The sequence below is a fragment of the Macaca nemestrina genome, chromosome 13 (genome assembly GCF_043159975.1).
Source record: "Macaca nemestrina isolate mMacNem1 chromosome 13, mMacNem.hap1, whole genome shotgun sequence".
Classification (NCBI taxonomy): domain Eukaryota; kingdom Metazoa; phylum Chordata; class Mammalia; order Primates; family Cercopithecidae; genus Macaca; species Macaca nemestrina.
This window is the reverse complement of record NC_092137.1, coordinates 64,833,574-64,847,209: the sequence shown is the minus strand read 5'-3', so window position 1 is coordinate 64,847,209 and position 13,636 is coordinate 64,833,574. Positions and strand designations below refer to the sequence as shown.

At 39.0% G+C, this 13,636-nt stretch overlaps 1 protein-coding gene across 4 annotated transcripts in view; it reads right to left on the bottom strand.

Moving 5' to 3' along the window:
• Positions 1-13,636, bottom strand: part of LOC105465146 (aftiphilin) — a 69,907-nt gene that overhangs the window by 23,832 nt on the left and 32,439 nt on the right. For all 4 annotated transcript variants that reach the window (XR_977328.2, XM_071076820.1, XM_011713411.2 and 1 more), the window contains exons 3-4: positions 1,542-1,693; positions 19-145 (exon numbers count right to left, since the gene is read on the bottom strand). Coding sequence is in view for 3 of the 4 variants with exons in the window: in XM_071076820.1 (XP_070932921.1) it covers positions 19-145; positions 1,542-1,693 (279 nt within the window). In the remaining variant the exon portion in view is untranslated. The remainder of the gene's footprint in view (positions 1-18; positions 146-1,541; positions 1,694-13,636) is intronic.

Below are 13,636 nucleotides of genomic sequence, written 5' to 3'. Positions count from 1 at the left end.
AGGTACTAACAAACTCACAATGTTTCGGGTGTCTATTCCCAAGGAGCACAAAAGCTTCTTGTTGCTATGGGAGCCGCCCCACTGGTATCTCAAGCCATGTGCATCATGGATATCCTGTAGCTCAGTCCACACATCTAGCAATTCCCTGCAAAGGCCATGATGAAGCCATCAACAATAGGTTACTCAATAACTTTCACCATGAGTTCTACTTACAATATGGCTGTGACATGTTACACATTCCAATTATTCTTGGGTCCAACGTAAGTATATAACTATTTGAATGAAATCAAGAGCCAACACTTACAGTCACTAGAAAAATAACTAAGTGAGGCCAGGCATGGTGGCTCATGCTTGTAATTCCAGCACTTCGGGAGGCCGAGGCGGGCGGATCACCTGAGGTCAGGAGTTCTAGACCAGCCTGGCCAACATGGTGAAACCCCATCTCTACTAAAAAATACAAAAAATTAGCCAGACATGGTGGTGGGCACCTGCAATCCCAGCTACTCAGGAGGCCAAGGCAGGAGAATCGCTTGACCCAGGAGGAAGAGGTTGCAGTGAGCCAAGATCACTCCAGCCTGGGCAACAGAGTGAGACTCTGTCTCAAAGAAAAAAAGATATTTCATTGTGAAATTTCAGAACATCAGCAACAAAGAGATCTTAAACTATAAATTTAATGTGAGAGTAGAATAAAATTTTACCTCCCATCTATTTTTTTTTCTCAGAAGGCTGTTGGAGGATGTGCTCCACCAAAATGGGATCTAAGTGAAGGGAAGTCCCAAGACAACATATGTGTAAGCCCAGACTGAAACCATTCTAGATGGGAGCAGAATAAGGGGTTGGATCACAAGTGTATGAACAAGCTCTCAAAGGGTAGGGAAACACTAATGAAAAAGAGAAGCCCAGGAAGAAGTTGTACTATAAAGAAAACAGTGGCTTAAGAGTAAACAATATATACATGATTATAATAATGAAAATGCCAAATAAGAAATTAACCAAAAACTGATATATGGGGAAGATGAGGGGAGAATAGCAGAGGTAAGATCTAAATTTTCAGTTACCATTCTAAGAAGTCAAAAAATAATATATAACATCAATTGATTAGAATATTGATATAGAAATATAAAAACAAACAGCTCAAAAGAAAAGAGGCAGGGAGTTTAGGTTTTGACACAATGTTTTTGAGCCTTAATTTTTTTTATTTTTTATTTTTTGGAGATAGAGTCTTGCTCTGTCACTCAGGCTGGAGTGCAATGATCTTGGCTCACTGCAACCTCCATCTTCTGGGTTCAAGTGATTCTTGTGCTTCAGCCTCAATCCCAAATAGCTGGGATTACAGGCATGCGCCACCACACCCTACTAATTTTTTTGTATTTTTTAGTAGGGACAGGGTTTCACCATGTTGGTTAGGCTGGTCTCAAACTCCTGACCTCAGGTGATCCACTGCGCCCGGCCTGAACTTTAATGTTTTAAGATAAACTTATAAATTAGAACTGCTGAAAGTAACAAAAACACATGCTATCTAAAAACTCTCTTCTACTTACCCACTTTCAGGTAAGGCCTCTCTTGTTTTTATTGGCAAAGTGCTTGTTTCCAGCAAGTGCTTCAGGGAAGTAACTTCCTCTTCAGCATCAGGGACAAGTATGGAAGGAAAACATGCTTCGAAAATTCGCTCCAGGCGGTTTAATAAAGCTGTCTGCATCAAAACACCCCCCAAAAGTTTATTTTCATTTAATTTTGATATCATAGTAATAGCATTAAAATGCAAACACATGCACACCCTGTCCACTACTGTAAGAACCATCACTCAGATACAGAAAACACTAAGTGAAAAGAACACAACTACTCACGAAACAATCACTCTAAATGATTAATTTAAATAATGATGATGAGCTACGTAGCTGGCAAGTAAAAGCAACGTGCCAAGCAATATACCTGCTACTTTACATGTAGTATCTTAATCTATTACAAAATTCTACAAAAAATAAATTACCCAATTCTACAGTGAGAAAGCAATCTCAATGTGTGAATAATCTGCCCAAAGCAAAACCCAAAAAACCCAGAGAGCATTTATATTCTTTCCACCACACTGGAATGTCTCTTACCACCACTCATCTACTCTAGATTTAGGAACAAAAAGATCGGATGCTTGTGAGAAGTATTATGCTATTATAGCTAAACAATCTTTTTTTTTGGACATAAACACGAATTTTGATAGCCTTTTGGAAATATTTTTGCTGCTAATAGTACAAAGCAAAGTAGGAAAGAATGTCTCAATTTTTACTGATAAAAAATTCAAAAAGCTCATTCATCATTTTGGTGATATGTATTATCTTTTAGATATTCCATTTCTACTCGTCTTTGTTGCATGTCTATTTTTGAATAGAATACTACCTTTCTCCTAAGTAAAGCCTTCATATTCCCCAGAGTAGTTTCACCAAGAACAAACAGATAAATCTCTTGGCATTTTTTTTTACGTATTTTTATTAACTAAAACTTGTTGGATTTAGATCAACTTAGTTTTGGTACCACTAGGTTTACTATACATGTGTAACCTACAATAACATTTATTCCTATTTTCCTATTTCAGATACATGTAATATATTTTCCAACTTAGCCCAGTTTACCATGTAAACATCAACTACGAATACAAATTGTTAGTAAGTTAAAGCCTGCTGTAAGATTAAGTTTACTATTGAATTGACAGACTGTATGAGCAAAATGCCACATCATGGTGGTACTTCCTGCCAAGTAACAAAAACAAGCTGATACTTGATTTCTGTTTTGTAGTGTAGTGAGCACCCAAGAAAATTAAAAAAAAAAAAAAAAAAGGAAAAGGAAAAAATTTCACCTTTTCTGAATCCAAATCTCTTTTGGAAGCTGTATCAGAGTAAAAATTTAACACTGCATAATTAGTCTCAGGGTACTCTTTTGTAATTCTACAAAAGTTACATCATAATTAAATTCATGTGTGTGATATTGGAAAAGGTTCTCACTATCAATTATGAACCCTAAGTAAAGGGTAGCCTCAAGATCCCAAGGCTTGTGAAACTTGAGTGCATCAAGGGGCCCTTGCTCTCACTTGCCTCAACAGAGGGAACGGACAGACATTATTTTCAAAGAGATCAGATAACCACCTAATTGGATACATGATTGGCTCCTCCTGGGCAGGGAAGATAAACAAAAAACTCACATATGACCAAATTTTATTTCTCTGTAAATTAAATCTTTCTTGTATCCTCTTTGTTATCTTTTTAATGGGATAGGAAAAAAATGTTTACCACAGGAAGAAAAGAAATGACCCTAAAACACATCGAACCACTTGGGCAATGTTACACATAACTGCCAGGTGTCAAGACACCAGCAAAATTCTCAAATGAGTGGAATGAAGCTGATTGCCTCAATTTTTACTTCTTCTTCAGCCTTTTCCCATAAAGGATATAAGTTGAATGGAAATTTCTAAAGAAAGTTTCATATATGTTTAGGATCAGATATTACATTAGATTGCTTCAAATCTTATGTTGAATAAGATAAAGCAGGAGATTAGCAATCTTTTCTTTAGAGAGCCAGATAGTAAATACATTGGGCCTTGTAGGCCATTCGTAAAGGAATAAGCATGGGTATGTTCCAGTGAAACTTATTTACAAAAACAGGCGGCAGGACAGATTCATTCTGTGGGTCATGGTTTGACCCCTTGAGATAGAGCTGTAAATAATAAATAACCAGCATCCATTAACAGCATTGCCCAACATTTTTTTTTTTTGAGATGGTCTCACTCTGTCACCCAGGCTGGAGTGCAGTGGCGCAATCTTGGCTCACTGCAAGCTCCGCCTCCTGGGTTCACACCATTCTCCTGCCTCAGCCTCCCAAGTAGCTGGGACTACAGGTGCCCACCACCACGCCCCGCTAATTTTTTATTTTTAGTAGACGGGGTTTCACCGTGTTAGCCAGGATGGTCTCAATCTCTTGATCTGGTGATCTGCCCGCCTCGGCCTCTCAAAGTGCTGGGATTACAGGCGTGAGCCACTGCGCCCAGCCCAAAGATTTTTATTAAAATTAAATTTGCTCTGACATTTTACTTTTAAAAGTGTATCAATTTCCGGCCAGGTGCAGTGTCTCACGCCTGTAATCCCAGCACTTTGGGAAGCCGAGGCAGGTGGATTGCTTGAGGTCAGGAGTTTGAAACCAGCCTGGCCAACGTGGTGAAACCCCATCTCTACTAAAAATACAAAAATTAGCAGGGCATGGTGATACACACCTGTAGTCCCAGCTACTCAGGAGGTTGCGGCATGAGAATCGCTTGAACCAGGCAGGTGGAGGTGGCAGTGAGCTGAGATCGTGCCACTGTAGTCCAGCCTGGGTGATAGAGCAAGACTTGGTCTCCAAAAAAAGTATATCAATTTCCATAAGACCAGTTTGGTGGTAAGGGCATCCTGTAACGAGTTTCTCACCACTATCTTGTTCTTGGTAATAAATAAGGCCAAATTTAACTTAATATTAGTTAATTCCAGTAAGTAAATGACTGGTATAACACTTCAATAGAGGGCTATAGATCCAGGGGCTAAGACTCCAGTTTCTACATTTATTTTTATTTTTATTTTTATTTTTTTGAGACAGAGTCTTACTCTGTCACCGAGGCTGGAGTGTAGTGGTGCGATCTCAGCTCACTGCAACCTTGGCCTCCCAGGTTCAAGCGACTCTGCTGCCTTAGTCTCCCAAGTAACTGGGATTACAGGTGCCCACCACTGTTTCTGCCCAGTTTCTGCATTTATAATCTGGAGATATCAGGGTCTATCTACCTCATGAGGTGGACGATAATTTAGAGGATTAAATACTTGGCACCCAGGGTGTCAGAGGTGGCAGTTTTTATCATTACTACTGTTATTATACAGATGATACATATAGACACAGGTGGCTTGCCAGGGAATTAAATAAATGAGTCTCAAAACTAGAATCAAAGCTCACTAAGAATATTTCTCTACCATGATTTAGCATTCTAAATCACTATGAAAATACTTATCTCAATTTATCAATTTCTACACATTATAACAAGAAATTAATCCAAGTATTGTGCATCCTTCCCAAGGTCATCCCTGTTGAGTTGGGAGGAAAAAAAAAGTACCTAGTTTTTAAGTATCTATTTTTAAGAGTCTCATATAAATGAAACCTGCTATGGTTACTCCTTGTAGAGTTTACATTTTGGATATTGGTGGTTGGCTTATTGGTATTATGACTTAAATCTTGATTGCATTATGAAACACAAAATGTGTAAACCACACATTAGGTATTAAGAATACTTTGCTTCTCAGCCAGGCACGGTGGCTCACGCCTGTAATCCCAGCACTTTGGGAGGCCGAGGCGGGCGGATCACGAGGTCAGGAGTTCAAGACCAGACTGACCAACATTGTGAAACCCCGTCTCTACTAAAAATACAAAAAAATAGCTGGGTGTGGTGGTGGGTGCCTATAATCCCAGCTATATGGGAGGCCGAAGCAAGGAGAATCGCTTGAACCTGGGAGGTGGAAGCGCAAGACTCCATCTCAAAAAGAGTACTTTGCTTCCTAAGAAGCAAAATAAAGTTAAACATGCAAAAATGTGATGTAACACAGTCCAAATAACTTGGTAAGTAGAACAGTTACAAGAATATAACTAATATAATACTCAGAAGAAGAGAAGTTAAAATAACCTACCACAAGAACAGTTTCTCTTATGACCAGACAGGTTTTTTTCAGGAAACAGATTTTCCCAAACAGATTGTTAATCAGACACTACTTTTTAAAAAGAAATCATTGTTATTTTGAACATAAAATTTGAGCACTTGGGATAAAAGGTGTATCAAAACTGTGAGAGTGGCAAAGGTTTCAAGTTTGTTTTTCAAAAAACTTTTTTGGGGGTACATATATTAAGTATTTTAATCTGTTTTAAATTACAATCATCCTCTCAATATCAGCCAAGGATAGTTTAACATATGCATATAAATTAGTGGTAAAATTCAGTATCACATCAAAACTCAAGTTAAAGTAAAATATTAAACTTGGATTTCTTCTTATGAGTAAAAAGGTACTTTGCTTATATTACCCTGCTTGTGTGAACTCCTACTTCAATACAGAGTACATGTAGCCATAATGGGAAATCTACTGGTTTTGATTAGGTGGGGGCACAACACAAATCTTCAAACTCCTTGTAGCAGATTAATGCAGAAAAAGGTTGCATCAAACAGTGACATTTATTAACATATTACAGTACATGTGGACTTGAATTAGATGTAAAATTCCAAAAAATAGATACTTTATTATTTAGAATTGGTGAAGTGAGACTGGCTGAGCTCTAGTTTCCTTAGGCACATAAGGCAGTATAGGTAAAGCAAACAATATTATTTTAACCCAGATCAGGAAAGTGGGAGCCTAAATTCAGCAAAAGATCAAAAGATGTACTCTGAAACCTACTCAGAAACTGCAAAAGCTTGCTATGGTGCATCATAATTTTCATTCAATGTTCGCATAGTGCCTACCACGTGGCAGACATTATTCTAAATGCTTTACAAATTTTAGCTCATTTAAGTTTCAAAAGAACCATGTGAGGGAGGTAATAATATTATCTCCATTTCCTGGATGAGAAAAGCAGAGCAGAAAGAGGTTAACTTTCCTGCGGTCACATGAATATTAAGTGGAGAGGCTGAGTTCCTACCCAGGAAGTATAGCTTCAGAGTAGGTGCTCCTAACCACTATATTATGTTGTCATCAAAGCGGTTTTAAGTCCATTTCTAAAAATTACAAGAGCTCTGAGGGCAGGGACTATGTCTTTTTCTTGAATTTCTAGTACCTAGGTTCTGGCACATACTTGGTATTAATGTGCACTAGTTTAAAAAAAAAAACAAAAAACAAAAAACAAACACTTTGCCTTCATTTAAGACTGCAGGGGGCATAATTGTTCTACTTATAAAAGTATATCTTATTGTAAGCCATCTAAATCATTTTTATACACAGGTTGGGCATATTTACATAATTATAAGACATATAATAGCCAAATTTTGTCTTCTATATACCATACTATGCTTGACGCTCTACATGTATTTACTCCATGAATCTTCTAAGAGAAACTCCAGAGGTATTATTGTCTTCATATTATAGATGAAGAAACTATAGTTCAGGAAGATTCAGATAATTAACCATAGCCTTACTGGTGGTATAGTATACAGCGAGATTTGATCCAAAGTCTGACTGCAAAGCCTACATTCTTTTCACTAAACCATGTTTCCCCCACTTTTTGTGGTCTTTCAAAACATTTCCAGACATTATTAGATAAGGGATTTACCTGTTAAATGTGCAGTGATAACTATGCTTAAAGCAAATGACTTCATCGAACACTAAAATTCATCATTTTCAACAAAGTTAGTTGTTAATTCTTACTAAAGAGTCAGGGCTGCATTCTGAAAATGAGGGTAACAAATAAATGCACACATACTTAGCATACTAAACATTTAGCTGATGTTACAATACTAACTAAACGTCAAATTAAAATAGTCTTTACACCAATTACTCGATTTTTTTTTCTTTTTTAAGAGACAGTCTCACTCGCTCATTCAGGCTTCAGCGCAGCAGTGCCATCACAGCTCACTGCAGCTTTGAACTTCTGGGCTCAAGCGATTCTGTCACCACAACCCCTTGAGTAGCTAGGACCACAGGTGAACACCACCATGCATGGCTACTTTTTATTTTTTGTAGAGATGGGGTCTCACTATGTTGCCAAGGCTGGTCTTGAACTTCTACTTCCAAGCAATCCTCCCACCTTGGCCTTCCAAAGCACTAGGATTTCACATGTGGGCCACCACACCCAGCCCTGATTACTTTAATTTTAAATGCCATCGTCTTTAAAGTATAAAGAGGAAAAATAGTCCTCAGTTTTCCTTTGAATATGGAATAAACTGGTGACTGGCTAGCTGAATGCCAGTTTATGTGACTCAGTCATGCCTTTTCATTCATATAAGTACCAGCTTCTAAGCCTGGCAAACAGTAGCACATCTGGCTATTAAACATTTCAAAAACTGGGGCTCTGATAAATGTAGGATTAAAAATCAAATGCTATTCAAGGCAGGTACCACACCCTCCTTTTTCATTTTCTCTATTAATGTCCAATGCTATGAAGCCAAGTAGCGGAGCTATGCTACTTACACAGAAGTATACTTACGCTTAGACGAGTTCGTACCTATCAAAAATCATTCTGAATGGAAACTAGCCCAAAGCAGGAGCTTTTGCTCTCAAAATAGCTTGATAGCTGAGTATACTGACAAGAGCCAGAACTAGGGGGCACTCTCACACAAATTTGCCTCCCTACTACTTTCTTCCCCCTCGCCCCCATCAAGATGGAGTCTTGCTCTGTTGCACAGGATGCAGTGCAGTGGCACGATCTCGGGTCACTGCAACCTCCGCCTCCCGGGTTCAAGTGATCTCCTGCCTCAGCCTCCTGAATAGCTCGAATTACAGCCGCACACCACCATGCCTGCCTGGCTAACTTTTGTGATTTTAGTAGAGATGGGGTTTCACCATGTTGGCCAGGCTGGTCTTGAACTCCTGACCTCAAGTGATCCATCCGCCTTGGCTTCCCAAAGTGCTGGGATTACAGGCATGAGTCACCATGCCCGGCCCTTCCATATTACTTTCTACTGTTAATCAAAAAACATATTTTATGGAGAAAGGGCTCACGAAAGTCATAATGCATCCTTGGCTATACCACATCTTCAAAGGTACACTTGCTTTTATAGCTTTTTCCTCTTTCCCAATTTTCTCATTTCTTATATATTCATTTTCCTATCAGGGTCCTTCATTACCTTGAAAGTCTTTATAATTATTTTTATTTTTTTAAACCAGATTTGGTTTCTGGGAAAGCAAAAAATGATTACCCAATGGTTTAATTCATCAATGGGGCAAAGCTTCAAGTATGAATGGACAACTTTTGCTCATTCCCAGTTCTGTCATGTCTTTATGTCTGGGGGTAGAGGAACAAAGTCCCAGGGTACATAAGCAGCCATTTCACTTTATCCATTGGTGCAAGTAAGCCATTTTATCTAATGCACACCTTCTCAACTGGCATGTTTTAGTCACAAACAGGTTAGTCTTCCAAACATCCTGAAAGTTATATATGGATGTAAGGTGTTCCCTCTTGTGATGGTTACATTTATGTGTCAACTTGACTGGGCCATGGGTGCCCAGACATTTGGTCAAACATTATTCTGGGGCAGAGCACGGTGGCTCATGCCTATAATCCCAGTACTCTAGGAGGCTGAGGCAGGCAGATTGCTTGAGCCCAGGAGTTGAAGACCATCTGGGCAACATGGCAAAATCCCATTTCTATAAAAAAAAAATACAAAAATTAGCCAAGTGTGGTAGCACATGCCTGTAGTCTCAGCTACTAGAGAGGCTGAGGTGGAGGCTGCAGTAAGCAGAGATCATGCCAGTACACTCCAGCCTGGGCAACAGAAAGGGACCCTGTCTCGAAAACAAACAAACCAAAAAATGCCAAAACACGTTATTCTGGCAGTACCTTTGAATTGGTAATCTCACTAACGCAGACTGCCCTCCCTAATGTGGGTGGGCCTCATCCAATCAGCTGACGACCTGAAAAGAACAAAAAGGCTAAGGAACTTCTGCTTGATTTTGAGTTGGTACTTCAGTTGGACTTGAACTAAAAAATCAGCTCTTTTTGGATCTTAAGCTTGCTGGCTTCTGGGCTGGAACTTACACCACTGCTCTCCTGGTTCTTAGGCCTTTGGACTCAAGACTGGAACTACACCATCAGCTCTTGGGTCTCCAGCTTACACACTGTGGCTTTTGGAACTTCTCAATTTCCAATAATCAATCTCTCTCTCTCTCTACTACCTCCACTCCTACCTCCCTTCCATCCTTCCCTCCGTAACCTCCACACATACCCTATTGGTTCTGTTTATCTGGAACTGTAACTAATATACCTCTATTTTATAAAAGACTACACCTGAGCGTAAAGAGATTAAGTGTATTGCAAGTCTCATCCAGCTTTCCAGAGAGGTGTATATAGGAGCCCAGACTCTGGTTCTTATGCCACTCAAATGCCTATCTCCTTTAAAGGACAGCAGGTCCTTGAATAACGTCATTTTGTTGTAATGTTGATGAGAAAAACAACTGATTCCTGGCTGCAGCCACTATCTGTGTGGAGTTTGCACATTTTCCCCATGTCCACATGGGTTTTTTCCTGGGTATTCCAGTTTCCTCATAGATCCTAAAGACATGCACATTAGATTGTCTAAATTGTTCCAGTCTGAGTGAGTGCTGGTGTATGTGTGTGAGTGTGCTCTGCAATGGAATGACATCCAGGCCAGGAATAGTTTCAGCCTTGTACCCTGCGCTGGAGGGATAGGCTTTGGTCACTGGTGACCCTGAGCTGGAATAAGTAGATTGCAAAAAGAATAAATTATAAAATAAACATTCATGAAGTCTACACTAATCATACAAATGCACAGCAATAAATGATGCAGTATGAAAGTGCCCAGTGAGTCTGCCAGATTTGTGATTGTTTTTGAATTGTATGGTGGTAGGAGACGCTCCTTAGATCATTTTTGCTTCGCAAACATTTATCCCTTGATTTTACCCAGCACCACTACAAGTGGTGTCACTCACTGATTCACCAAAAACTGGGTACGTAATTATGTTTGTTTTTAGTAATCTTTTTAAAATGTAAGTATAGCTCACATTTATTTAAATGTTTAATATTAGAAGTGCTTTGTGTCTTTATTTAGAAGTTCAGCGATGTTTCTGTGACCAGAAAGATGCCACAGAAACTTAACTCTTGTTTATATCAGTTAGCCTACAGTAAAATTGGTTTTGTTATATGTCCTTTCCCTTAACGTTGCAGTTTCCAAGACCCTATCAAGGATATTAAGTAATGACTTAAGTATTTTATATTTAAGGTAACTCTTGATATTCCTTCAACTTATTTCCAGTTAGTTTTCCTTTTTTGCTTAGGGACAGAAGTTGATTAATATCAACAGTTTTAATATTGATAGCATTAGGTTTCACACTCAGGTAGAAGTTTAGAAGAAACATTAAAATCCACTGGGTAATTTAATCTTCCATTTAAGAGGATATCTTATGCTGCATCACCATTAAATATTAAGTAAGCTATCAAGTACAATCTACAACTGTATACTTACCAATCCCCAATTTCAAGCTCTATGAAGAGTGAGCAGCTGTAATATTCCCCATGATCTAAACATGATTTTTCCCTTCTGCACAGTTTCTGAATAAACCTAATAAAGCATTTCTATTTTGAAATTAAACACCAGATAGTCAAATTTTCTGAGGAAAAAATAGCAAAAGGAAATTCTATCCAAATAAGTAAGCAAAGATCTATAAGGAAGGCTAAAGTCTCAAATCTTAATTCTTTTATTTTGTTGCTTACTTCTGTTTTCAGTTGTATGTTCCAATGTTCACAGGAGGGAAAACCTGCATAAATATTAGCTAGATGATTAAATAAGTGAAGATGAAAAGGAAGGATTGGTTATATTCAGTTTAAGAACGCTGAGTTTCTGTGCCTGTAATCATAGCTACTTGGGAGGCTGAGGCATGAGACTCGCTTGAACTCAGGAGGCGGAGGTTGCAGTGAGCCGAGATTGCATTGCTGCACTCCAGCCTGGGCGACAGAGCAAGATTCCGTCTCAAAAACAAAACAAAACAAACCAGTAACTTAATCCTGAACTAACACAAGCCAAGGTATTAGTAATTCTCTTCTTTTTGGTGGCACTCGACTTTCAAAGCTCTCCAAACAAATCTTCAGCTAATAGCATTTTCCCTGTAGCATTATCAATTGGATATCTAATAAAAAATAACTCATAGCCTCCTTTTCTATAGCCAATTAATATAAACAGATTACTTCCCTGTTACCTAAATTTCTAAATGATATCCAGAACAATATTTTAACATTTTACAAAAGCTCAGGGTTAAATGCAGTGCTTATGACATTTATTATCTCTTTTACCATATATCTGTGAAACAAGCATCTTGGTTATTTCAATCAAGATTTCTTTCTGAAACAAAAAGTTTTGTTTTTTTTTTTTTAAAAGAAAATTTCCATCGGGCACAGTGGCTTATGCCTGTAATCCCAGCACTTTGGGAAGCCGAGGCGGGTGGATCACGAGGTCAGGTGATCGAGACCATCCTGGCTAACACAGTGAAACCCTGTCTCTACTAAAAATACAGAAAATTTCCTGGCTTCCCAGGATAGAAAAAAAAAAAAAAGGTTAAAATAACATTCATAAAAAAGGACTGTTTTGAAATGTAAGGAAGGTTTTGTTGTTGTTGTTGGCATTTTGTTGTTTTAAATCTTTAGCCAAAAAGTGAAGACTTCGTTCTCATTTGTATAATGGAGATACCAGCACTTACCTTCTCTACAATTTATACGAATGTTAACAAAAGAATGAAACAGGCCGGGCGCTGTGGCTCATGCCTGTAATCCCAGCACTTTGGGAGGCCGAGGTGGGCGGATCACGAGGTCAGGAGATCGAGACCATCCTGGCTAACATGGTGAAACCTTGTCTCTACTAAAAATACAAAAAATTAGCCGGGCATGGTGGCGGGCGCCTGTAGTCCCAGCTACCCGGGAGGCTGAGGCAGGAGAATGGTGTGAACCCGGGATGTGCAGCTTGCAGTGAGCGGAGATCGCGCCACTGCACTCCAGCCTGGGCGACAGAGTGAGACTCCGCCTCAAAAAAAAAAAAAAAAAAAAAAAAAGAATGAAATATATTAAACTTTAGGTTCTCAGAAAAAATTATTCACTGAAGGGAGAAGGTACCCATTTCTTAATAATGTTCATGTATGGCTTTTACATCAAAGCTTGAACCCACTGAGACTCGCTGGACCCACAGCTGAGAATTAGACTAAGAACATTTTTTTAATTTCGAAAGAATTCTTGCTTGACTTTCCCCTACCTAAGTAACAAATTATTGCACTAACCCCAAGGAAGACATATTTATTAACATTTTAAGATATCTTTTTGGTGGGCTAAAAATAGGAAAGTGCTAAGAAATGGGGACCTGGACAATGTCACATACCAAATAGTGAAAAGTGGAAGAAATCTGAAATGACCAACTATACCATTTGTCTGACTTCACAAAAGAAAGATTTGTTTTCCATGCTTGCTTAATCAAACAAATTAAATCAAATTGCCATGTTTGTTTAATTAAGCTCTGAATTCTGAAACACTCACATTCTGTCAAAGCAAAATTTGGACAAAACCACTTGATGGCATTTTGTTCGGGACACTTGTGGCATCCAGGTAAGATTGAACAGGAATAAATCATTTCAAGTTTTACCACTAAAAAACTTATAATGGTTACTGTTACTAATATGTGAGGAGGCCGGGCACGGTGGCTCACGCCTATAATCCCAGCACTCTAGGAGGCCGAGCTGGGTGGATCACCTGAGGTCTAGGAGTTTGAGACCAGCCTGGCCAATATGGTGACACCCCATCTCCAGTAAAAGTACAAAAATTAGCTGGGTGTAGTGGTGCGGGCCTGTAGTCCCAGCTACTTGGGAGGCTGAGGCAGCAGAACTGCTTGAACCCAGGAGGCGGAGGCTGCAGTGAGCTGAGATCGTGCCACTGCACTCCAGCC